General features: G+C 42.3%; 1 protein-coding gene across 5 annotated transcripts in view; it reads left to right on the plus strand.

Moving 5' to 3' along the window:
* Positions 1 to 26,203, plus strand: part of LOC1279278 (mucin-2) — a 158,153-nt gene that overhangs the window by 74,408 nt on the left and 57,542 nt on the right. For all 5 annotated transcript variants that reach the window (XM_061662281.1, XM_061662284.1, XM_061662285.1 and 2 more), the window contains exons 4-5: positions 12,809 to 13,000; positions 16,990 to 17,169. In XM_061662281.1, coding sequence (XP_061518265.1) covers positions 12,809 to 13,000; positions 16,990 to 17,169 — 372 coding nt within the window. The remainder of the gene's footprint in view (positions 1 to 12,808; positions 13,001 to 16,989; positions 17,170 to 26,203) is intronic.

The following is a 26,203-nucleotide window of genomic DNA, read 5'->3' on the forward strand; positions in this document are numbered from 1 at the left end:
TCTTTGCGTTACTTTGAGAATTACATGTTTGAGAAAGTTTTTTTTTCTATGTTTTCTCTAGTATTTGTCATATATATTTCTATATTCAACGATTTCAATATATTTTTAACCAAAAAGATTTTTTTTAAATATGAACGAAACATACATGACAATTATTGAAATAAGGAAAATTTTTACAAGTATAGTACAAAATGTTACACGTATTTTAATTTCGCATAGGTTTTGCCCGCTAACGGTTTAATACTATTTAACTGTGCTCTGCTTCAAAAAAATGATTCCGATCCAACGTGAGACCCTGACCTTGTGACAAACGCCCCTGTGGTCTCTCTCCAGTTTCTTTACAATGTCAGCATCAATCAACTGTTCACCACACACCGATGTGGAGTTCCCTATGTCAGCGCATCATCAACTGCATTTGAATGCATCCAGGCAGCGCAGCAGCACGTGATACGGTGCTATGTCCATCAAGCGAACGAACCCCAATAGCTGATGATAGGGTTGACTTTCTTATTCGGAAATAAAATTGATTCCGGTACCATACCGGGCACCTGCTCTGGCAAGTTTATTGTTTGTATCGTTGGTGTGTCGGCCGATCCGGTGACCAGGGAGGTTGTATTTACAGACCATCGGTGAACCATTTCAAAAACCCATTAATTTAATCCCCCTTAAGGTGGTGAGGGCAGGAGGAACCATGGTTGGAAATGGTCGCGAATTTCCGCAACCGAACTCACGCTAATTGGCGTAAATAATGGAGTCAAGCCGTTCGGTGGTGGCCCCCCATTACTTTCGAGCACTTTTAGTGCGTTTGTACCTCGTTTGCCCTCGAGATTGCCAATGGTGTGGCCCGGTAAATAATGGTTTTCGAACCGTGACCGGTAGAAAATTGTCTGCTAATCGTTGGATGGGCTGCTGGCTTCATAAATCCCCTTGCTTTTGAAAGGCACGAAATACGAACTGAACATCCATCGAACGCAAAACTTCAGACAAATGGGGACCGATCGGTGAGGCCAATCAAAATTCTTGACCTGTCAGTGACGCTACACCGAGCAGGCCTTTTTTCGGGGTAGTAGATATTAATCTTTTTTCTTCGTTACGATCCACCAATGAGACTTATTTATTTTTTTTATTAATGACATTATCATGTTTAAATGAGTGATCGAACTTCATGTTTTGTTTTAACCTTGCCTCAATCAAACATTCGTTCATTTTCAAGTAATATTTTCTCTGTTGTGTTTTATCCTTTCTATCTCAATTAGTATTCAATTGCTCGCACACAATTCTGCAGCCGCACGTACAATATTGAGTGTGTTTCGATTGCAGCTCTATAAACTATTGCAAATTAATTGATGCGTTAAATCTCCACGCGTGTACGCACGCCAACCGCACATATGCAATGCACTGGATAAACACCAACACAATCGCACCCCTTTTTGTTATACTATTTTTATGTTTTTTAAACAGATTATCCCAACCATTCGGGCTGCGTTTTTTGGCCATCTCATAGGCAATAAAGCCCTCGCTGCAGTAACAGTGGGTAGGAAAATTGCCATACTGACCAAACCAAACCAAACTCGAGCCGAAAATTAAACCCCACCTGATCTGTTTGTGTATTTTCAACTTTCCCGAACCCTTCCGTACAACATGAACCATTTTCCTTGCCGCTAAAACAGGGGACAGGTTCAAGTGTACATGCCAAAAAGTACACGAACATCACCCGGCAAGTGAATCCAGGGTGAATGAATATTTATGTTTTAATTAAACCACCAAAACGGTACAAAAGGGTCATACAAAACACAAGGGCAGCCCTGTTCAAATGCTCCTGTTACGAACCAGGAAGCAGTAACAATGCCAAACATTCGCGGATGGAGGAAAGAGCATCGATACTGTTGTTAAAAGTCTTCCGCACCCCAGCATCAGCCGGCTTTCTCGCCCGGCTAGAAGTTTTCCCCCTTTTTTACACCCATTAACATTTATTTTGCCCTCGTCGTACCGTAGTGGGGATCGTAAATTATCCAACTCGATTTCCGGCATGCAGAATGATGCATTATGGCATGCAGAAAAAAAGCGACAAGGATTTGCTGTTGGGAGTACAAAAAAACCAAAAACAGGGGAGCGAACGCATTGGCTACTTCTGGTGTGGCATGGAAATAAAACGCCAGTTAACGTTCAATTTGTTTGTCAAGCATGGCGTGGGGAAATCGTTTGACTGTTTTTCTGTAGCGTTGTTATACTTTTACCGCGCCACCATGAACGAATGTCAATGTTAATGGCTGCGGGAACGCACAGAACCTATCGTCACTAGTAATGAGTTGGGGTAGTGTGTGTGTGTCTGGAGTGCAGAATGGAAGCACAATTGCATGTGTGGTTGTGCGTCCTTTAATGAAGATAAAATAATGGTTCAGATTCATATCCAAAAAGGGCGGCGGCATTAAAGTGAAATAAATGGTAGTAGCCGATTCTGCAGATGGTAGATGAATGTACTGCATCCCTTAAGCTGCCACACTAGGTAGGGGAGGTGTGAGAGCTTAAATATTCGCCATTTGCCCGTAATCCCTAAACGCTTATAGTAAAACGTTTTGTGTGCAAAAGACTCTCCCGTTTTCCGCGCTCAATACTTTGTCATCTCGAAGGATAATTTACTTGCCCGACTATGCTTTTGTGTGGATGTTTTTCACGTTGCTTGCCCATCCTTCCCGCAACCGCAACCCATAAGTCTCTGTCCCCTCAACCTGCTGGACGGAAGAAACCCACCGATGATGTTCTTTCCGGTTTAGTTTTCGGCAACAGCAACACCACCAGCAACCATCTCCATCTCCTGTGTTTAGAAGCAACGGAACGGCGACGCAGCTTTAGAGCCTATCCCTCTACTATCCGCTCGGTCGGTCGGGCCCGTATCCTCTCCAGCAGCGACAGGGAGTGCTTTGAAACCGACCATAATCTGGGTAGCAGCCGAAACATTCATTAAACATGTCAGACGGCTGCTTATGCCCTAAACCACACAACTTCCCATCCGTGGGATGAGTTTTCCCTTTGTCTTGTTCTCAGAGACTTCTCTGGTTTTAAGGTAGTACGGTACGGTTGTATCCATACTAAAAAAACAGTCAGGATCTTTTAAAGCCACTAAATGGTTCCTATAGGTAGGTTTGAATTTTCACGAGCGAGAATCCTTCTTCCACAACGCTACCCCTCACCTTGTCCCTCACCACCTCCCGTGGGGGCAATGTTTTTGCATATAAAATGCAAATTATCATCAGCACCGTTTTTAGTTGGAGACTCGCTTGGAATCGAATTATAAATCCGTTTCACACCACCGAGCTTTTGTCTTTTAAAAACGAAGTGGGAGAGAAATAGCGAGAGAGAGCATGCAACTGCTGCACACATCTTCAAACACAAAAGTCTCAAACATGCCAAGAACAAAATGAAAATTAATTATTATAGACAAAACTTTTCAACACGGCTGCGACCAGCCCACTGCTTTGTGTGTGTGTGTGTGAGAGGGATCGTTATTGATGACTTCATAGGATGATTTCTGGACTGCAGGTAATTTGCTGCTGACCATCTTATCTCTCTCCCACTCTCTCGTCTGGCTGAAGGCAAGGCATGGGACTGTATTAATTAGAAAACTTTCTGCCGTTAGAAGTGTGCTGTTTGGCTCAAGAGTTCAGTGTCTTTCTTGTGGGAGTTTTTGGAAAACGAGTAGATCACAAAGCTGCAACACCCTAGGAAGAATAGTGGATCCCGCTTGACCGCATACGCCTTTGAGGGTTTGACCACTAATAAATGTGGCCCCCATCCGAGCGTTGGCGGAGCGTTTGCTGGGTAAATCTCGGACTCCTCGAGCACAAGATTTCAAAGACATAGCTTTTCGTTATATTATTGTACCGGCTCGAAGAGGATAGTTTAAGAGGATGAGTGTCATAAAAATAGCTTTAACAATGCAAATTACCATCCAGACAAGCATTTGTGGTGTCGCCGTCGGTTTATTTAAGGTCAATTTATGTAAGCATCTTTTTGGTCCTTCAATAGCATTTTTTCACGTTTTTGGTAGCTGTATTGTGATTTATGTTTATTTGCTCATTGGATTTACTTTGATTTTCCCAATCGATAGCATGAAACCATCAAAATCCCATTTTCTACCATCGTAACCATCGATTTGAATGCAAACTAACGAGTGTGGGCAAAACATAACCACGACATTCGTGCTGAGAGCACCAAACATCATACCATTTTTCTGTGCTGCCCGAATAAAAAGATTCCATTTTGCCTTTCAAGTTTGCACCGCAGAAATTGGTACGCTTTGATCCTTCGTGTGTAGTTGTACTTTTTTTTCCTTCTTCAAATAAGCCACTATTTTATCTCGTGCTGAGAATTGTTGGGATAAAAAACTCCAGTACGTGTTTTGAATTTCTCTTTCGCCAGCGGGTAAAAGGTATCCATTCATCAGAGTGTTTATACCCGGTAAATATCGTCATTCGGTTGAATCTCTCCTAATCTCGGCACCACAAATAACACAAGGACACACACATACACAGACAAACACTGAAATACCGTCGTGCACTTGTACTCTCTCACTTCCTGTTTGCAGCAATTTACTGTAATCTTTTTGTTCAACCCACCTGGCCGTCCGCCCCTATGTCCACCGTTCGCGAAACCCCTCAATGATCTCTTCCCCTTTACACCGTTTCCTTCGCTTTTATTTCATTCTTCGGGTCATTGCCAAGATATCGATTGCTCTAGCGTGAGGAGTTTTTTTGTTTGTGCAGGACATTCGTTCTTTTTTTTGTGCGGGCTTCGGATGATCTCCAAAGCGAACCAGCCCGGGTATCCCAGAAAATCCGGAAGTCGTTAAAAGCGAAAGTACTGCCGTATGTAATTCCGCCAATAAATTTATGGCATCGTAAAACCCCCCTACGACCAACCCGCAAAACCGCCCGCCGGTTTGATGCTGCGTGGCCGGTTTTGGGGTAGGGGTCTCTTGTGTTCCGGGTAGACGACGATCATTGTTGTTGGGTCACGCGCGCGCCCACGGAGAAGGCAGCGAAAGGTTGGAAAATCTGTGACCACATGCGTTATGCCTCTCAGCCTCTCGCCGATCGCTCGCTTTTTTGTGTGTGCTGTTCTGTGGCATTTTTGGGGTTCTTTCTCTCGCGAACTCGATTTACGACTGAAGCTTTGTAGTTGGGGCAGGGTTGGCGATTTTTTCGGCAGCAGAATTTTAATGCGTTTTGGGAAGCACCGGCCAGTGTTGCTTGTTGTTTGCCGTGCTCACACACATTAACGGAGCTGCTGCAATAACACAACGTTTGTATGAAAGGACATTTCTCTCTTCCGCCATCACTCCTCTGCTTCGCGTGCGGAAAACGGAAGCAAGGCGGACTTTTCTGCCTTATCTGCCCGGTGTGATTGGTTATTGATTTTTTCGACTGGCACTCTATCGTCTTGTTCGCCGACACAGGCGAGCCTAGGAATTGATTTGAGCCACAGTTGGTCCGACTTTATCATGCCCCGGTAAAGATAGAGTGGTTTCAATCCAAATTGAAAGTGTGTAAGAAAAACGGACACACAACAGCATTTGAAGCCGCTGCTATGGCGCAGATTAATGGAAGGACACACAAAAAAGCACCTTCTGATGAGCTTGTCTAAGCCGTATAAAAACGAACAGCACACCAAACGTTCGAAGTGAATTCACAGTTTATCAATCAATTGCTAACAGCAAATCGTATCGTTTTTATCATTCCATAGAAATAGAGTTGAATGTATCCCCAATCGATTTATCTGAAGCCAAAATTGTGCATTTTTCCTCTTCGTTTGATAAATGTTTTCATCGAAATTTACACTTTAAGAAAATGCGCTACAACAATATTCAACTGTTCACACACGATCTTAACGTGGTGTGACATACGCGAAGGACGCTCATATGAAGAAGCCCGTCTAGCACACTTGTATCTGACACCTTTCAATGGAGGGGAGAAGGCTAAAAATATCTTTCAACCTAATGTTTCCTTCCTGCCCGAGTAATCATTCGTGCTCAATACATACACGCACACATCATACACCCACTCAACAGGAAACCATTTTACGCTATACTCTAGAGGTGAAGGTTATCTGTCTTGAGAGCTGGTTGGGTGGAAGGTACAGCAGATGGCTTTAGTTGCTTGGAAAAATAAACAGATTAAGCGTACTGAGCTTTTGCTACAATAGATTGACATTAACAGTGTGTCCTTTTATTGTACGGTGCTATTTTAAGATGAAAGTTTATTGTGTTGAAGGGACACGATACAGAGGAGCTTTCTTGGGGCCTTGTACGTCAACGAGGAAAATCGACTGGTCGAAAATATTATGTCCCATGTGATCGTGAATCTTGTTTCCATAATGATTAAAACATATACAGTTTTAATATAACTTATAATAACAATACAGTAAAGACAATATAAAATAAACTTTACATATCTTTCATGAACTGTCACAGAAGAATTAAATAAAAGCCTTTAGTAGAAAATGAAACGAATACTTTCCACTTGACGTGCTAATTCTTTATCGAAAACAACAACAATTTTAACGATCTCCTACGCTCTACGAGTCTCGCTGCAAAACAGAAACGAATAAAAAATGTCAAGTCAGACCGTAGCGCTCGATACGATAGTTGTGTGCCGCATGATACATTTGCTTACCAAAATGATTGATTTCAACGGCAGTTAGGGCCAAAGGTATATACCACTGTTACATTCCACAGTCACAAGACTGTCTGGTATTATGCCAATTACGCCAATTTCAAATGCACACAGCACAATCAACGACTGCGGCGCTAGTCACGAACCCACGCTCTGTTCCGATCATTTGGTTGGCAATTTTGAAGTCTGATCCTTGCCGGTGCTCAGTTTGTTGCCCAGAAGTTTATCATTCTCGTCGCCGAGTAACGAGGCATGTTTTGCTTGTACTGTCGTCTATACACTAGCTGACTATTGCAACATTTGTACAAACAACAACTTTATCTGCATTTCTGCCCCTTTACTGAATACCCCCGACTTATGTTGCTTATACCCTCACTAAATTGTCTACATTTCCGACCATCTTCTTCCAGTGCTTAGTTCCATGCTTAGTAAGATAAAATGCAAAAAATATGATACGAATGATTCATAACACTTGTCTCAAGTAACATTTTCAAAAGTCTTCAATTTCCTGTACAGAGCTACGTAAAACGAAGGCTGATAAACTTGACAAGGGAATGTTCAATGAAAGTTTTAACTTTGTTGGTCCAATAAAGCTACCGCCAACCTGACAGCTATCCAGCAAAAAAGGATTCAAATAGCACAACACATTGCTCCTGTATCCTGTCTACTGTCACTTTTTATGTACAGGCATTTGGAACACTGTTTTAATTTTACAATCGCTTCCAGCGCTCGGTCGCTAGTTGTCTACCGCAAGATGACTTTCGACTGCTCCATCTACGATACCTTAGCTACTATACAAACATTCAAAGTCGCCGTCTGTTGTCCTGCTGACGAGTGTGTTGAAAAGCTCAAACTTTTCCCACCAACTGAGGCAACCAACTTTTTCGGTTCCACCCGAACGGTGAGACACGGCGCTACATATGTAGCGCCACGGTTCGTCTGAGTAAACAAAATTTAAATTGAATTTCGACAGCCATCATTGCCGAGGGGCAATCGAACGATGGAAGAACCCCGGAGAACCGGTAACAGAAAGTTGGTCTATCGTGCCGGCTTGCGAACCGACACCAGCGGATGATGCCATTTTTGCTCCACCCGCACCGCTCTAGTGTGTCTAGCTCATCGTAGACCAGCTTAGGGGACAACTTAAAGTGGCTATTGCCGTCCAGGGAGTCGCCATTTGCGAGGTTGCGCTTCAGTTTGACGCTTAATAAATAGGAAAAGAGCATGGCTCCGTAGCCTCCGCCATTCATCGGAGAAAAGTTTGTCGTAGAACGAGAAAAAAGGTTCTAATTTTCCGCAATGATTTCGATGTTCTTGTTGCCGCCTCTCATAAGCAGCAAAACAGAAACCTCACAGAGAAGTCACTTTAAAATTTCCCCTTTGAAGCGTCGTGCTTCCTTTTCAGTGTAACTGACTTTATCGTTTCATCAGTGGACGATTTTCTTTCAAATATAATAAAATAAAGTGATAACATTAGTATCTCAGTCACCTGCGAAATGACCACTAACACAGGGCATCACGTGAAGTGCAACCTTTAGGCGTCCTACTATCAATAAATCGACTACCGTAGCTTACCTTCCCAGAAGGCTGCAGCTTTTGCGAAACCGTTTGATGTCCTTCAAAGCATCGATTCATTCAACTCAAAAGTGAACCCCGCTTACCGTTCGCCTTTTTGACAACCTTCACCATCGAGCAGTGTTCATCGAGTTGCATTTGGTTTGTGCCTACATCGTTTCTAAATTGGACCAATTAACGAATCGAACAGACATATCTACACGCGAATAGTCAATAACAGTGGGTGCTTCCTGCGTGAATGACACTTTGGCTTCAAACTCGTTTGCGTTTGCTACTGACGATGACGAATCGTACGACAACGAAAGTGAGGTGCTGGAGAATTAATTCAATTATGAGAAATCACGAAAATGCGCACATACGTCATGGAACTAAGTTGGAGACGGCAAAAAAGCGGCACTATCGCAACTGTTGTTGAGTTGATGTTAAGGTTAAAGCGGAAGAGTGAGAAATGCAGTTCTATTAGATGCAACAATTACTAAATCATAAAAAGAATGCAAACATATGGAAAAGTTACGGGATTTGATGAATATCAAAACATCTATACTCTCTTCTAGTATTTATCAATACGTGAATAGGTGGACACACATGTAAACAGGTTATAAAAAAAATCTAAATAAAGATAATCATCTACAGTTCCTGACAAAACCTAGCGTTCCCAACGTTATTTCTTTTTTACAATTTCTAATAAACATATAGCTCAAACAACAGCTCCTTGACTTCACTTCCAACACTGCGTAATGCAATTTCCCAGTCGTCAAAATGGTTCGTCTGCAGCTACATGATCCTTTGCGATTATGCGGGCCATTGTACAATAAAGATTCTCCGTAAACCTTCCTCCTCCAACATTCATCGCTACCTTCATAACAAGTGTATTCCCTTCCAAATCGTTACCGAGGAACGGGATACAAACATCCCGAAATAGAACAAAAAACTGTAACTCACTTGCACATTCCCCAAGCGTACATAAAATAAGGAAGCGTTGCTTCAACATTGATTCTGAGAAACACAGCCACGAGCGGGGGATCATGACGTCCCCTTACGAAAACAACACAAACGGTCATTTTGCATGCAAACCACATTTAACACGACATTAAATGGCACTGTTACACGCATGGCTACAAGCTGGCAAACCGCCATTACCGCTTCAGTTCACCGCTTGCCATCAACACTCTTCCAGCTTCCGAACGCGTCTCAGCGCACGCAGCCCGACTCACTCAAACGTAAAACCAATTGTGCAAATTCCGAAAATAGCCTTCACTAAAATCGATCTACCGACACATACACAAAGGGTGTCAGGATGGAAGATCCAGCAAAGGCCCCAGACTACACACGGATGGCTTTGGGTGGTCTAATCCCACGGTATAAGTGGGTTTTGTTGGTTGAAAGTACCGTTTTGCTCTCAAAGCTAATGGAGTGCCCAAAATAAAGGGGACCCTTTGAAACAGGCAGCTACTCCATATTGATGTGGCTATAAGGGAGTAAGCAATGCGGTGAGAAGCAGTTAATAAAAGTAACAGTGAGAACTTTGCGGACTTTCATAAACATAGTATAGCTTGAAATTTGACAAATGGCACGGTTTACTACTACCACGTGTTCAACACGAAATATCTCTCCTAAAATAATTGTACACATGAAACAGACTTGTAATACGCAATAAGCTCTCAAATTCCAAGTTTCCTTTTTTATTTATTTTTGGCTAAATCTAAATCTAAGCTTTCACAAGAAATAATCACGAACATTGCTCACGAATAAAGAGCTATTTATTTCCTATCTTTTCGGCCGAAAGCTGAAGGCGAATGGGAGTAGTTGGCTGCTCCTCTCTAAACGGTTATGGCCATTATCATTCGATCGTAACGACTCTTACCTGGAAATGGCAGTCCACTTTGATGATGCAATCGTTGTAAACGGCCCAATTATTGCCCCATTTTTCTTTTGCAAGGCAAGATCTCAGAATATAAATTATAGCCAACTTGTTCATGTTTGGTAAAGGTTTTAGCACAAAATAAAACATTTATTCTTGTAGGTCTGCTTGCTTAAGATTAGCTTGAGATCGTTTTTTTTTACACAATTCCACAAAACACATTTCACAACACATTCTTTACATCACTTACTCGTCCTTACAACACTTTCTTACTCGTCCTTTACCTGCTGGATACAATTTACCTTCATTATAATTTGATACCACCTTTTAAAACTTCCCATCCAATTTACCTAGAGGCTGCACTTTCACGGAAAGTCAGTGTTCTAGCCCAGAGCCGTGAAAGTTACAACCGGACCAATTCTGGGTCAGATAATAATTTTGATGGTCTGTCAGAAGAACCTTCCGTCCGTCAGTCAAACACCATCTCTTGGGCGCGATGTTTCGGGGCGTGCAATTTCTTCTTCGACATTTCCCGAAATTGGTGCCGACCGGATATGGTCACTCTTCCGTCCAGTAATAGCGTTTGTCAGGTGCTGCTGCAGTCTAGTTTCAGACAAATGAGATTTTATCCACGATAAGCAAATTGACATTGAACGGTACACATTCAACGGCGTGGAGTTTGCCCTAAAAATGTCTGTGTCATCACTCTGAATTAATTTACCTCCGGGCTTGGTTAAGAGAGTTGGATGTTAATTTGAGCTAAGAGTGTTTGATAGAATTTTTCTGGTACAGAAAAAGTAGCCTAAAGAAAACATGTTACGAAAATAAAGTAATGTCTTATTTTAATACACATACAACTGTTGTCTATTGTTTCACGTCACATGACAAAATAAGTGTAAGAGCGTAAAAGGCTGTACATCATTTTTAGCGCGTAATACAAATTATGTCAGCGGTAACTAAATCAATCGTTCACCAAAACTTTCTCTGGCCTGTGTTCTTATCAGCATCAGCCTTAATTTATTCAAAGAATCGTAGGGTGTAGGATCCTGAATAAAATATGCGTTCTTTAAGGACTTTATCGTGAAACCCTCGTCTCCACCGCTCCAATAATACTGCTCGAGGGCACATGCGCCCCCGTCCCATGATTGGCATTTTCCTTAAAAGCCTATTCCCGCACACATGTTGTGTCCTACTTTTCGAATCATAATTTATGCAATCCCCCGTGTGCTGCTGCCTACACTTCCGCCTACGCGTATGCCCGACGGCCCGTTCATTAGGCGCACCAAGCAACGCTCCATACGAACCGGCAGCTTCACTGGGGTAAAGGTGTTTAAAAATTTACCTTTCTCAAACAACAAAATAACGCGACACAACAGAGAGAGGAATGGGCCATTGTGCCGTCAAACAATTGTTGTTCGCGTAAAATGCATTCCATGTTTATGGTTTATCTTGTCCTTTTTCTTCTCTCATTTGTCAAGTGCAACAATTAATGCACATTCCTCTTAGTGCTGAATAAAATATTCCCGTCAGAGAGTAGGCAACCAGCGAATTGTGATGCATTATTTAGCTGCAATTATAGCTAAACGCATTCCAAGTATTTCTATTGTTTCAAATGAGACTTCTAGATTTGAGCAATGAGCAAACTTCTAGATTTGGAAAAGTGCCAATGGCTTGCAGTTTACATTCCTCAAATTACGTGCCAAGTTTCTTCCAACGTAACGTGTCAATCCTTACCACCATTACCGCCCCATCTTTTACCGGATGCTTCACGGAAGCTCCGGCTAAAACACGTTCATTAATCAACCTTTCAACCTGTGCCACACCCCCCCCCCCCTCTCTCTCTCTCTCTCTCTCTCTCTGTGTGCCGTAGTTTCCCACTTTCCATCCACTCACAGCAGGATAGTTGTATTACATTACAACATCCTGACGAGTGGCACGCCCGCAGCAGTTTTCCCAGTTAAAAGCATAACGATCCATCATTAGCGGAATGCGATCGAGGCGTAACGTGGTGATGAGAAAAAAGCAAAAAAAAATCTCACATCCTCTTTCATTTCCCAACTACTACTAGCACTACCGCTACTACTTCTGTCGTGTTCCGTCGCATGTTCCGCTTGATCAAGTGCCATAGAAATACGGACACGCTTCATTCTGCGCCTAGCGCCCGTACCGTGGCTTCCTCTGTGTCCTCGACCCGTTTTGCTGGTTGAAATGGTCAAGTAGAGTAACGTGGAAAACGAGCGGATTTCTGTAGGAAGTAATTAACATTATTTTCTAGCACTCACTGTCCGTGTGGGGGGTCAATCTAGCCCTGCACACGTCATGCATAACGCAATCAATCAAAATATGGTAAGAGATGGTGCATCACTTCCTAGTGCCAAATAAAACCAATTTTATTGAGCTTTCATCAGCGAAGATTTTTCAGCAGTTTTCAAATGTTTTATGAATTATTAATTATATTCATGAGCCACTACTTGAAATAAATATAAACATTGTAAAGATTAATTTAATTAGTTAACCTTATCAGTACTTCCAACACTTTTCCACGCAGAAGTCTATTATAACCACAGCCTTTTTTGTAATTTATTACCACAATATATTCACTCCCAGTCATTAACAGATTGCGCCCCCCTGCTCCAGTAATATCGATAATGAGACTAATAAAGCTCTTCTTTTTTAATGCGCTTCTTTCTTTCCTTCCCAGCACAACCGATGATGTGGAAAAATCGCTCGAACTGCTCGATAAGGTCCTGTCGGAGTTCGAGGAAGAACCGGACCGGACAAACCACCTCAACCATCATCACCATCATCATCACCATCCGGCCGTGGAACCGGACAGCCCGTCGCAGGGCCACCAGTCCGAGGACGATGGTTACATGAGCATGAACGGAAGAAGGTAGGCTGGAGTCCGATCTGATTTTTAATATCATAAAGCACCTTTTGCGAAACGAAAAAGCGTGTATAATATCACTTGTGTGTATAATATGTTGATTGTGCTGGTGGACGCTGAAGCGTCCGATGATACCGTCGTGCTTAAAAACACACACACAAACACATACATACATCCATAGCATTGAAGCACACACATTGAATCATTTCAAAAGGGTTCGGCTATGTCTGGCAGTAGGCTTGCCTTCCTGAACTTCAGGGGTGCAATTATTTCCGCTCACTAGCATGCCTGTAACACACGAAGAAAAAAGAGGCAGAGTTTTTTTATTGGACAACCTGTATGTACGCACCGAGCTTTGGTAGTGGTGTAATTTTACTTTTCAGGAAATGCATTTGCATTTCTTTTATTTTATTGTTCATATATATGCCTCAAGCCCTTTTGGTCTTTTTTCCTTCTTTCTAACGATTGAATGAGCAAGATGTAAGGATTTCAGCAGCAGAAAAGATTACACCAGCAACACACATATACACGCGTGAAACGAGGCACAATTTCCAAGCAAATCCAGGTTCGTCCTGAGCACAGGGCAGGCTCGTTTACTCGTTTGCTCCGCACCTTAAGTGCACTTGTGCTACCGACACACCCTAATGAGGCTAATGTTTAACGAACCCGGCGGCACAGCTTTAACACACTCCTCTAGCACACGGGGAACGTGATTTACGTGCCACCATGACGGACCTTTTTTGTTGCAAGCTTACCTACACGTACGTGCGGGAGAAATCTTCGTTCGCCGCTGAAAGCTTCAGTTCGCGCTATAATAAAGTGTGAAAAGTTTTCGCATTCTTTCCGCCCACATTGGTTTGAATTGGTTTGAAAAAAATGTCATCGCTCTTGATGTTGATGAAGTGCCGTTATGGTGGTGTGATTTTAATTAAACTGTACTTTCGATTCCCTGCTTATTCAAAACTAAATAACCAAAATGAAGTGGTGCTGCTTAACAAATTAAATGTTGTTTTTTAGTGTGTCGGATTAAATCGGATTAAGGGGATCGTTGAGCCGGTCTCGTAGTACAGTCGTCAACTCGTACGACTTAACAACATGCCCGTCATGGGTTCAATCCCCAAATAGACCGCGCCGCCATACGTAGGACTGACTATCCTGCTATGGGGGAGAATCAATTAGTCACTGAAAGCCTAAGCCCACAAGTGGGTACAGGCAGGCCTTGACCGACATCGGTTGTTGAGCCAAAGAAGAAGAAGAAGAAGAAGAGGATCGTTATAGACGGGTAGTAACTATTCATTAGAAATCCAATGCAGTGCAATTTATACAGGTTATGATGATAAGGACGACATAATTGATAATTGCTCTAGAAAACAGCAGTGAGCAATTCTATAAATTGTAATGTAAATTAAAATTGTATAAACATTGTAAAATTCCCAAACGACACAGATTAAGCTTATATGTATGTCTGAAAAAATTAAACATTCATACCAACAATTTAAAATTTCGAAGATTCATTGGATTGTTCAATAGATGCTGATTTTAATACATCGTTATATTGCATATCTTTTCTAAGAGTATCTTTCGCATACCTTCATATGATCATAGCCGAAATGGCCTTCTAACATTCAGAACAAAACTCAATAAAAATGGATCATCGATCTTGATTCAAGTCTTGCTTGCTTCAATACTGTTGGCATTTCATTCGAGATGCCAAACCATAGAACAATACACAGGGTAGGTGTGAAGGCCATCACACCTTCTCAGCGAGAAAAGTTTCACCGACCGAAAAGATGGCGCCAAAAGCTTTTTTCATATTTTTACAGTGCTAGAGTCGTTTACCATCTGCTAAACGAAGTCTTTTAGATTTCCTTTTAACCCGAGAGCGTAAGTCATTTAGACTCCGTTTAGGATTAAAAAAAGTTTAAAACAAAATTATAGAATAACGCATCAGGGGTTGGGGGCCGTTATACACGCTAAAATACGGCACTTTTTTGTTATGCTTCGACAACAAATTGCTATCATAGTTAAAATTATTGAAGACATATACTTGATTATAGTTGGATAAAATTACTAATTTAATCAGCAAATGAAAAAGCTTTGAATGTTTAATTACATCCTCAAACTCATCACGATTTAAAAGCAACACCCATTCAAGTACATTATTCAAGGACACAACTTCCCTTTAATTTGTTCATTTTTTTCCACTGCTTAAAACTCAAAGTGTCGATTCAACAGCCTGTCCCAAAAAGCTTTTTTCCATTTCGCTGGCAACATGATACTGTTTTATTTAATTTTACGATGCTTCAAACGTTCACAGAGCATCTCCCGAACGCGCCCGCAACATGATTGTAGAAAGAATGCGTGTGCAAAACAAAACCGCTCCAGTCCGAGAAATTTTGACAGAGGACGCAATTTAGTGTGCCTGTGGTGGTGAAGGTGTGTGGGTGATGCTTGTTGCATCGTAAAATGGCACAATATAAAGAAATAAAAACACAAAGCTGTACAAGAACAATGGACAGCTTCGGCAGCCTGCCTACAGTGCTTGAGTCTTGAATGCGACTCAAAGCAGCCAAAACCATCCAGCAGTCGTAAAACCATGTTCTTCATAACCCCTTCTTGTACCGATGGCACTCACGAATCTTGCACAACAAGGCATTGAAGGTTTTAGCCGCAAGGCTGCACACACAGACAAGCTTCGTAGGATTCGGATTCTTGGATATTTTAGGCAAGCAGAGAAAGAGCGTTGTTCGACGCCATTCTCGTGTTTTATGTGCTTTCGCAAACTTTCTTCGCAATTTTTGAAGATATTTTTTCGAATCCTTGGGGCGTATTTTCCGGACGTTGCGTTTGCGTTTCTACCATCCGTTCAGTCGTCAGAGCCTTGTCGAATTCTACCGTTTCAAAGCAGGTTAAAGGAATTGTGGTAGCTTTTGGTTCACTCGTTCTCCCTTTCAGCTTTCAATAAAGAAAGCGAAACAAGTCACTTGTTTCGGTTATTTCCTTCCGAATTGCGCAAACACACATAAACACACTACACGACATACCCAAAAGCACAATACCATGTTGGGGTGTTTAACCACGCTCTCTCTCTTTCTCTAAAGGAGTAAGCAAATCGCTCGGAAGAATTGTCACTTGCATTTGCCACATTTGCTTATGCTTTTTCCACGCTCTACCAAACCCCTCTACCTCGCTCCATTGGAGAACTCCCGGCACAAGGCGTGGTGAACTTTTTACGACCAGCAGCGAGAGCAACGCGCGACAAGACAAGTAAAAATAAAGTGAGCCATAAACGAACCGAAGGCTTAATAAATTGTCACATAAACTGTCAGCTCGTCCTCGAGAGGATTCAAATATTTAGTTCTTCGCGTTCGCAAACACACACACACGGACATATGTTTGTTGATACATTTTGTGTGGGCGCTACCTGAGCAAAAAGAAATGGACAGGAGATGGATTGTTTATGGCATACTCGTTTTATCCGCGCTCAAAAAATGGCAAGGCACTTTGCTTCAATACTCTGCCTTAAACGGGATCGGCACACCAGCAGCAGCTGGCTTTAATGTTTTATGTTGAACAGAGCGCGCTATTTGGAGGGATTTTTCGGAGACGGAAAATCGAACATCATTCAAATACGGGTACTTGAGTGATCAGATTTGTGTTTCCACTTGATCGATTTGCTGAATTTTCTCGATTTGGTTGCTTGCCCCTTTTTGCTTCCCTTTCATACAGAAACAACCCCATTGCAACACACAACCAGTGAAGCAACGAATTGCTAACACAACGACCACCTCTTGTACGATCGTCTCGATCCTGCAGACAAATCATTCGTTTCCAGGAGCGAAAACGGAAGCTCAACTTCAATCATTCGCCTTCTAAAACCCGCACTCCATGGCGGGTCGATAAAACAGCCAACACAGCCATCACAGAAATCTCATTGCATTTTTCCGAATTTGTGCTTACCTCCTTCTTTTTTCCACTTACACAAATACTTTCAGGGCCAAATTTGTACCTGATTTTCAACCGACAGACGAGGCCACTGCACCAACACATCCGCATTCATCATCACAGCATGGGCAGCTTCAGCAGCAACATTCGCTTCCGGTGCCGACGGATGAATCCTACTCGCCACCGTCGCCCGAGGAAGCGGAACGAATAATATCCAATTTGCTACCAAGGTGAGTAAATGGTTACGTTTTTTGTGCTGCATATTTTTCACTGTATATGTATGTGTTACATTGCATTTTGGAAAAGGATTATGTGCCTGCCCGAAGAAAGGCTTGACAGGGAAGTTCCACGAGATGCATATCATGCGCTTGCAACAGAGCGTGAAAAAAAAGCGTGATTACATTCAAATTACAGCATTCCTGCGTGCAATGGAATGAATCAAAAGTTTCTCGCGGAAGCGGAAGAAGTCGTTTTAAAGGAAACAGAGGCAAACGGTGCTTTTTTTCTGCTTCAAACAACTAACAAGGTCCTTTAGACGCACGGATGAATGAGTTTGTGCTTTGACAGCACTTGAAAACAAACAAAAAATGCTTTCAAGTGTTTGAACCACTTTAGCCACCGGCTTGGTTGGTACCTATTCTCGGTGCGCTGCCACTAGAAAGGTAGCTTTAAAATTTACCAAAACGGCTTTGCATTGCTTGGTGTTTGAAAATTGGGCGTATTTTGAAGGTATTCAGATGTAAAATCGCAAATGTGTAACATTAAAATAGATTAGTTAATTTCCATGACACACCTCTGTTTGATCATTCGAAGTTTATGCGATAATTTATGTCGATTCCTTCAAGCCGTTTCAGCACATTGCTTGCAATTAATTGACACACTGGAACTATCATTGGCGCAATGGTTAAGGAGGATGGGGATTAATTAAAATTAATTGGAACATTCATTTCCGTTGTGATTGTTCTCGTCTGTCTCGTTGTTCGTTCCCCGCTTGCTGTTTTCACTCTACCATCCATTAAAATTAAAGCAAACATAGTGAACAACGAACAGGTGAGGTGTTATCAAAACTCCCCCGACTGCAGCTGCACACTAGCTGTAGCTTCAGATGATTGAGAAGACATAATATTTTGTGTTCCAAATTACTTGCACAGCATACTCTAACACAAAATCTCCGGCTTCCATCCGTAGGCACCCGGACGAACAAAGGCCACCACCCAAAAGCCTCTTATCCTCATGCAGCGAGCAAACAAAAGCATTTCTACCGGCCTGTTCCCGTTTGCCTTGTGTCTCGCACGACAAACAACAAAAGCCTGAAGAGCATTATGTTTTGCTTTTTTTTATTTGCTGTTTATGTACTAGCAGCTAATCAGGAACGCTCATTTACATCGTGCTCTTTGCGTTTGGTGTCGCTGTTGTAAGTCTACCATTTTTCCCCATCATACGGCCCACTTTTGGAAAGTGTCTCCTGCCTGTGATGATGCTGGACGGAGGAATAAAACAACAAAGTCGAAAAAAAAATTAAAAACAAACAAATACGTCTAGTAAAGCCGACGACTTTAACGCTTTGCACTGGTACTGGTTGGTCCACTCCCTCAACGCTTCCTGGAGTTGACTACACACACCGCTGGAACAAGGTGATGATACCGCCAGTATAGTTGATGAAAAATCATAACCATACACAAGGGTCGTCACAGAGCACGGATAGATGATAGTAAAAACGTGCTCCTACAGTCTTACAGCCTAGATTGTAAACACATGAGCGCTAGAGCGATGAAACATTCCACACCGGGAGCGTTACACTCTTCTGGTACGCGAAGAAGGAATATCCACGATGAACGACCGTTTTTGTGGGGGAAAAGCATGGAGGAGGGCAAAAGGGAGAGAGGGTGTATAAATGTCAACATAATCTGGCCTCGGGGTGCACATACAGCCTCGCTCAGGCCAAAGGGAAAGCAAACGGTCTTGAAGATGAAGCCAGAGTGTGAACAGACTGGGAAAGAAAAACTAAGGTAGTTTTAGCTATCGTAAGAAGCATGATGTCTCTGCTCTTGTCCGTAAGCAGAAACATGTTGAACCTCCAGTCTGTTGATGAAATTGTTGCGGAACATCTTCATTCATTGGTTACACGACCGATCGGCACAATATGTTACAGAAGATCATGTACCGCACTAACAACAAGCGCAAACACCGGTACCAATATAATAATGTCAGTGTGTGTATAGCATTAGTGTACACGTGACGAGCGATGGATCACGAAAAGTTAGTAATTTTGAAAATAAATTTCATGAAAGCCGCTTTTACGTTGTTTTAAAAATAAGTTTGAGGGATTATGTTACATAAATTCTTAAAATTTCTAACGAAAAACTACTTCTAAACAATATTGTTGAGCAGACAACCGCACCACCGGTTCGGTTCCTGTGTACCTCGACTACTTTTCACTCTCTTTCACCCACTGAATTGGTCTGTTCACTTCCGGCATACCACGTGTGCTGGGGGTACAATTTGCCGGTCTATGTACATTCGTTTGCATAGTGAATGAAAAACGCAAACATCAACACAGACAGCAGACCCCGTAGTACGTTCATCCATTCACCAATTCATGTATGTCTGCACTGCATAAATAGTGGGCTCGATTATTTACGGTCTTATTCTACGATACGCTTGAATCGTGCGTGTGTGTGTGTGAGAGGTTTTCTATTTTTTTTTTTCATTTGCTTTGTCTGCTGTCGTGTTTTCTTGATTATAGACGCATACATTATGTAAAACGTGTGTTTCATGGAAATGAGTATTGCATCGTTTCCTGGCAGAGCATGATTATGTTTGAGTATCTAATAATTGCAAGTTCTGCAATTCCTCTTTCATAATTCTCTCTTAATCACAAGAAGTACCATGCGTCTCCATCGAGTTTGAAAATTTATTTTTATTCAAAGCTTATTGTTTCGCAGCTTAACGCTTATGATTTGATGGTGTATTAGTTTAAATCATTTTATTATTTTTTACTAATTAAATGGTAAAATGTTTACAAAAAAGTGAGAAAAGGCTATGCGCCTCCATTAAATGTTTATTAATGGTTGGTTTCTATAATATTTATAAAAAAAGGAAATATCTTCACCTTGTATCTCCATCTCGATTACATCCTTGTTTATTTCGTAACTCTATCCTTAAAGGTCACGCTTCATGTAATTGAGACGATTCCATTATTGTTTGCCATCGGTGAAATGGCTAAAGGTTAGCACCGATTAGCTTCCCATGGAAACATTTCCTTTTTTCTTTGGAGGAATGAACATGATTGACATTGCTTTCCGCAACATTTGGAAGTAGCAAATAAAAAATAAAAAAGCTATGGAGAAAAATTAACACCACCATTTGACTAGGTTTTTGGGAAAATTGATATTGACTCGTTTGTCAACAAAACACGCATTTTGATTGGAACACATTTGCACAAAGTAAGGGTTTTTTATACATGTTGGTACATCAAAAACAAACGATAAAACAGCAGAGCCACTAATGGAGCTCTATGGTTGATGAATTTGTTATGAAGAAAACGTGTAGGCCCGACAATGTCCTAGGTCAGTAATGTCATTGACCTCCAACCACCTTAGCCAGTCATTAAAAGGTAGATTATTAGCCCGCAAAAAGCATAACAAACAAAAGGCTCAACATTGCGGCGGTGGACACGGGCGCTAAACGCCACAACATAACGACCTCTACCGCCGACGCACCGACTAACTGCTGACGAGAAAGTTTTAAATTTGATCACCATTCGCTCACCACCGGTACAGCGGAATGCAATTATCTCCCTGAGCACGGTGAAAGCTCGCAAGTTTTACCAGCACCTAGAATAAATATAATGCATGCAACAAACATACGGCTGGTACCGCAAAATGGGTAGATGTTTGTAAAAAGCGAAACAACATTCAGTAACTTTGTTTTCTAACTACCTTAAATAGATATTTTCTCCCGCTCTCGCTCTATATCTCTTCATATCTGTATCTATATGTAGTGCTCTCTATCTCTCTGTCTATTTTTATCTCTATATCTCTCTCTATCTGTCAATGTATTGTTCAAACCCCCTCAGCTACACCATTCAGGTGATTCTGATGCACAATAAGCACAAGCGCGAGCAATTGTTTGGCACGATGATGTTTGTCTTTTTGTGCAGAGCTGGTTTAACCACACCTGCACCAGCTGTGGTCGTGTGATGTTACCGAATGAAGTTGAGAAGATTTTTTTGTTGTGTTTGTTATTTAATTCATAATTCCACCATGCTGTGTTGGTTGTGAGAATTGGTATTGTTTTTAATTAAAAGTTTTCTGCAACCCGGCAGAACATCTCATCGCGAAAAACACGTTTGCGGAAGTAGCGGGAACCTTTACCCACCGGAGACAACTACATGACAAATTGGTGGAAATGTGTAGAAATGTAAAGTCGTTCCATTGATTAGAACGATGTGAAGTGAAATTAGTTGAGGATCTGTTTAGTGTTTTGTAAAATAAATTCATTTCAAACTAGTTATGTGATACTAGTTCTAAAGCACTGTAACATTAATAATAATTACATAAAGGTACATATCGTTCTAATATTTGACCCCATGATTTGATTTTCATGTCGACGCACCATCGTATTTAGTAATGCAATAATTCACCATCAAACCTAATCTTACTCCCGTCCAGCATGGCCACCGCAATGCAGCGCGGCCTTTTAACCACGGCTGCTTGCAAAAATGGTTTCCCAAAACGTTTCACTGCAGTTCATTTTCGGCACGACCCAATTTTCGTCCGATACACTCACCATCGCTCAATCAATGCCAAAAACTCCGGTGCCAAACCAACGCCACGGCAACGGGAATCGAACGTACGTACGATGATTCATACCTTCCGATAATCAACCAACGCCAAATCGAACGAACCAAACTGAGCCAATAGCGCTGCTGCGGGTGGAAGGAGGGCATTGCTTCTCATAACCTGTCAAGGCGACGGCAGACAAGCCGGTGTGAGAAGCGGTGATCGACCATAGAAACGCTGTCTCTCCCTGGTCTCCTGGGCCGGACAGGCGGACGGGATGACCACAGGATACCGTTCCCATCATCATCGGTTGGTTAAATTGAAAATTGAGTTATTAGGTCATCTACCAGCTGGGGGTGGTGGACCGCTTTTTGGCACAGTATCTCATCCTTTCCCAGACCGTTCGTTCGCTTTGTTTGCACGTGCATAAACTGGCACACTACTACCACAACAACAACAACAACAGCGACGTTGGCGGCGGCGGCCACTTGCTGCATGCTGCGACCTACCGCATACCCAAGGCAGCCGGTGGCCAGTCTATTGGCTATCAACGGTTCAGGCTGATGAAATATTTCGTCCTTTTAGTGCTCGAGGTGGACGACGCAATTCTTCGTAACGAATCTATAAGCCTGCGGATTGGCAACATTGGCGAACTGATACTCTCCATTTCTATGTGCGTGTGTGTGTGTCATTTTTGCGTTTCCATACCGACAAGGACAGGCTTGTGGACCAGTGTGGATCAGTGTGCCACGTACCAACGTGCATGTTGTTTTTCCATCGCAAGACCCTGAACGTTTCATATATAGAGCCTGCCCGAGAAGCGCTCTTGCGGCATTCTGATAACCGCAAAATTCGATTAAAATGAATCCAGCGAGAATGCAGAACGAACTCAATCCCATTCCCGTATGTGGAAATACGATTTCTCGTTTGGATTATTTATTTTAAGAACGTGCAATCTAGGTGAAAAAGGATTTTTATACTGACCAATCTTTGATTCTGTTTCGTTTGTAAAACGGTTATCTATGGCTCGGACATCATCTCGTTGCTTGACGTTTTTCAAGTGACAGCTCGATATGATGCGGTTTTTGTGGGATTTTGTGGAGACGTATGCCTGACAACTGATTTGAAATGGCAGATGTGGTTGACTGTAACACATTTGTTTATCCGGTCAAGCATCCTAACACATCATAAACCGCAAAACCAATGGAAAAGTTTTAAATATTTTTACTAAACCGATGCATTTGCTAGTCCCTACAGTGGTTAATTGATTGCTTTATTATTTTCAACGATATTGAAGAATTGATTGATTGACTAATCATGTTTCTGACTGATTACTAATAAAATGTTGTAATGACATTCAATAATGATGCATTTAAATAACACTTGTGGTGTATTTGTGCATTCCAACGTCAGTCGTTCCAAGAACAAGATCGAAAAATAATTAGCCACAACTACACAATCGCTCTCTCCTGCCACAACGATACACACCATGTCAGCAATTAACATAGTCATTCGCGTTTTACCGCAGTACTGCGGGGAACACACATCCAAAATGTGACGTATTTATTGACTCGCCATGCCCAAACTCAAGCACTGTACCTCCGCCATGCTGCAACATGCCATAAATTCAATTTTTAGCACAGCAAACCACAACCGAAATCCGCAGCTTTCGATCGTTCACATAGAGTCTTTGTGCTCGATTAAGCATGAAGAAAACACGGAATGCGAAATGGTGTATTGCGAAAGGAAAGGACTCGACTTGCCTATCGAAACCCCAATGCAATGGGGCCGTCGTGTTTGCCTCATTGCTTTAATATTTAAACGGGCAAACTATCGTTCAACGACGGCGTTATTTCCATCAGTGACCGTATAACCCAGCTCCGGTATTTCACTCGCTGCAAAGGTATTTTGTTGTCAAGCGCTGACCGAAAATGTTTCCGGTGAAACATCTTTGTTTCAGCATTCAGCAGGGTTAAATAATTCAAAATACTGCTGGCCTAAAAGCATCACCGCATTGCCGCTTTAACGTAGTCGGTTGGGTACACGGAGATACTGCAAGAGGGAACACACTATACTTACAACACTTGTCTATCAAGTGAAGTCTCGTAGCGAGTTCGCGCATCCCGAAACTAACGAGAATGTATGGCATCCGCATCGTAATGGTTCCACCGTAGTAAAGACGGATTCGTTCAACCTCGGATTTATCTTGCAATCATGGAAGATTAATCACCACCACCAGCACCACCGTCTTTCGCCCAAGCTCCGATGGTGTAATGGCAGTTTAATGCCCCTGTTAGCTAATAATTTCCCAACAACACACACATACACGCTATCCCAAACGGGCTGACGATCGATCGAGTAAATAGGAAAACTTCCAGGGTCCGTCTGCCGATAGGTCGTCGGGACGATGGCAGACCGTAGATGGCAGAAATCCTAACAGTGGAAAATGGTGCAATTGATCAGATCAGGTTCAGACTCATCAAATTCAGACGATCGGAAATTACTTCCAACTGCCTGCTGGCTGGCAGCTGGCAGGCACACGATATTCGGAGCGAATGCAAAATTGTTCAATATTGAGCTAGGATGTACAATTTTGTACATTACAACGATTTCGAAGGCTCGTTCTCTTGTACACAGTAGATAGAATGTATGTTCCAGGATGGTCAAAAATCATTTTTTAGCGTATTGAGATCAGTTTTTTAGTATTGTTGAATGGATGTTAATATATTTTTTTATTGTTGTGTGTAAGATAATCCATATTTCGCTTAGAAAGTTCAAACACATTTTCAACCACTTTTTTGTCGTTCCACACTGTGCTCCATAACTACAGTACGATAGGTCTTATCAGCAACCGTAAAATCCAATATATCCTCGAGGCACCCATTTCCCACCGAAAAAAAAATGCAGAAAAAGAACACCACACATCATCCACGAAGAAGAAACACATGACATTCGATCACCGTTCGCACGGCGATTTTTCTTTGCAAATATAGAAGCTTTGCTAACCCACACCGATGGTACGGCCGGATCTGATTTGACTCGCTATATTGAGCGGCGAACGTTGTACGTAATCCAATGCTAATATCGAAGTCACGAGGACACATTCACGTCTGGCGTATTGGGCACATGAACGCCACCACCTGAACGCTCTGCTACATACACACATATATAGGCAATCGAGGAGCCCTCTTGATCCAGTCTCATCCAGTATCAAATCCCACCATGCAGAACGGGAACCATTGGTGAGGATTGGAGGGAAACGGGAGGTCGCAAGCGAGGTGAAATCAGTGAAAATAGGCTGTCTGGTGCTTTAGGCTTCACCGGCTGCTACCACTTTCGAGCCTTCTGACGTCGTGTCGTCTCGTATGACTATGTCAGCGCGATTGTGTGTGTGTGTGTGTTTTACGCCGTCGGCTGACTTGACATTTTCACCATCTCCGTGGACCGTGGATGCAGATACATTAAATATTTTATTTACCCTTCCACTGACTGTGTGCGAATGAAACGCCACTTTCCAATTGTGTACTGACGCAATATATCTGTAGTAGTTGGATTAAATTCTATTTGAAAGTTGGTATAATATTTTCAAGGAATGTGTAGCAGTGAGCATTCAGTAACTTGCAACTTATGTTATGAAACACGGGTTCATATGTGATTCTTTCCATGCCACGTAGAAGTACTTGTACATTGCCATACTAGATATGATTTTAAGGATTTGTTTGTCTTCAAATGTATGACGTGGTTTAAAAAGCTTGCAAGGATGATCAGTCTACCAACACTTCACATAAAATTTGAAGTAAAGTAATTTGAAGTAAAGCTCTTTACAATTGCCATCCTTTCTAATAGCATGTTCCATCGCCACAAACACACCAGCTACTAACACATGTGCACACACAAAAACATGGCTACAAAACAAGGATCCAATTTTCATTTCCGACCCGTGTGCTATTGTGTGCTCCAGCAGCGGGAGAAAAGCTTTACTACACACTTCCTTTTACTATTACATCGGGTTGCAAACCAACAGTCAACGTCACTCCTTCACCCCAAGTCTGACAGCGCCTGACATACACACACACACACCCATGCACACACATACACAAACTTTGAAAGAAAAATCACGTCACCCCGCGAAAAGACACCCCGTTTCCTCAAACGAATGGATTAAAAATGCAACCTTAATCCGAGTGCAACCACTCGAGGATAAAATGCACCGCCAGGCAGCAGCAGCAGCAGCAGCAACAGTGGGTGCTATTTCACTTTCTCCCTCGCTCTCTCTCTCTCTCTCTCTCTATCCATCTCCCTTTCTGTCGCTGCAAACCAGACCGGTTGTTGAACTTTTCCGCTTTTCCGGCTGCATTCTAGCCTGCCGGAGGTGGGTGTCTGGTAATGTGCAGCAGCCGGGTTTGGTAGGAAAATATGCACAGACACAATACCCAAATCGTTTCCGTATCCGCTTCACTGGCGCTCGTTTCGTTTTTGC

Source organism: Anopheles gambiae, chromosome 3 (genome assembly GCF_943734735.2).
Source record: "Anopheles gambiae chromosome 3, idAnoGambNW_F1_1, whole genome shotgun sequence".
Lineage (NCBI taxonomy): Eukaryota > Metazoa > Arthropoda > Insecta > Diptera > Culicidae > Anopheles > Anopheles gambiae.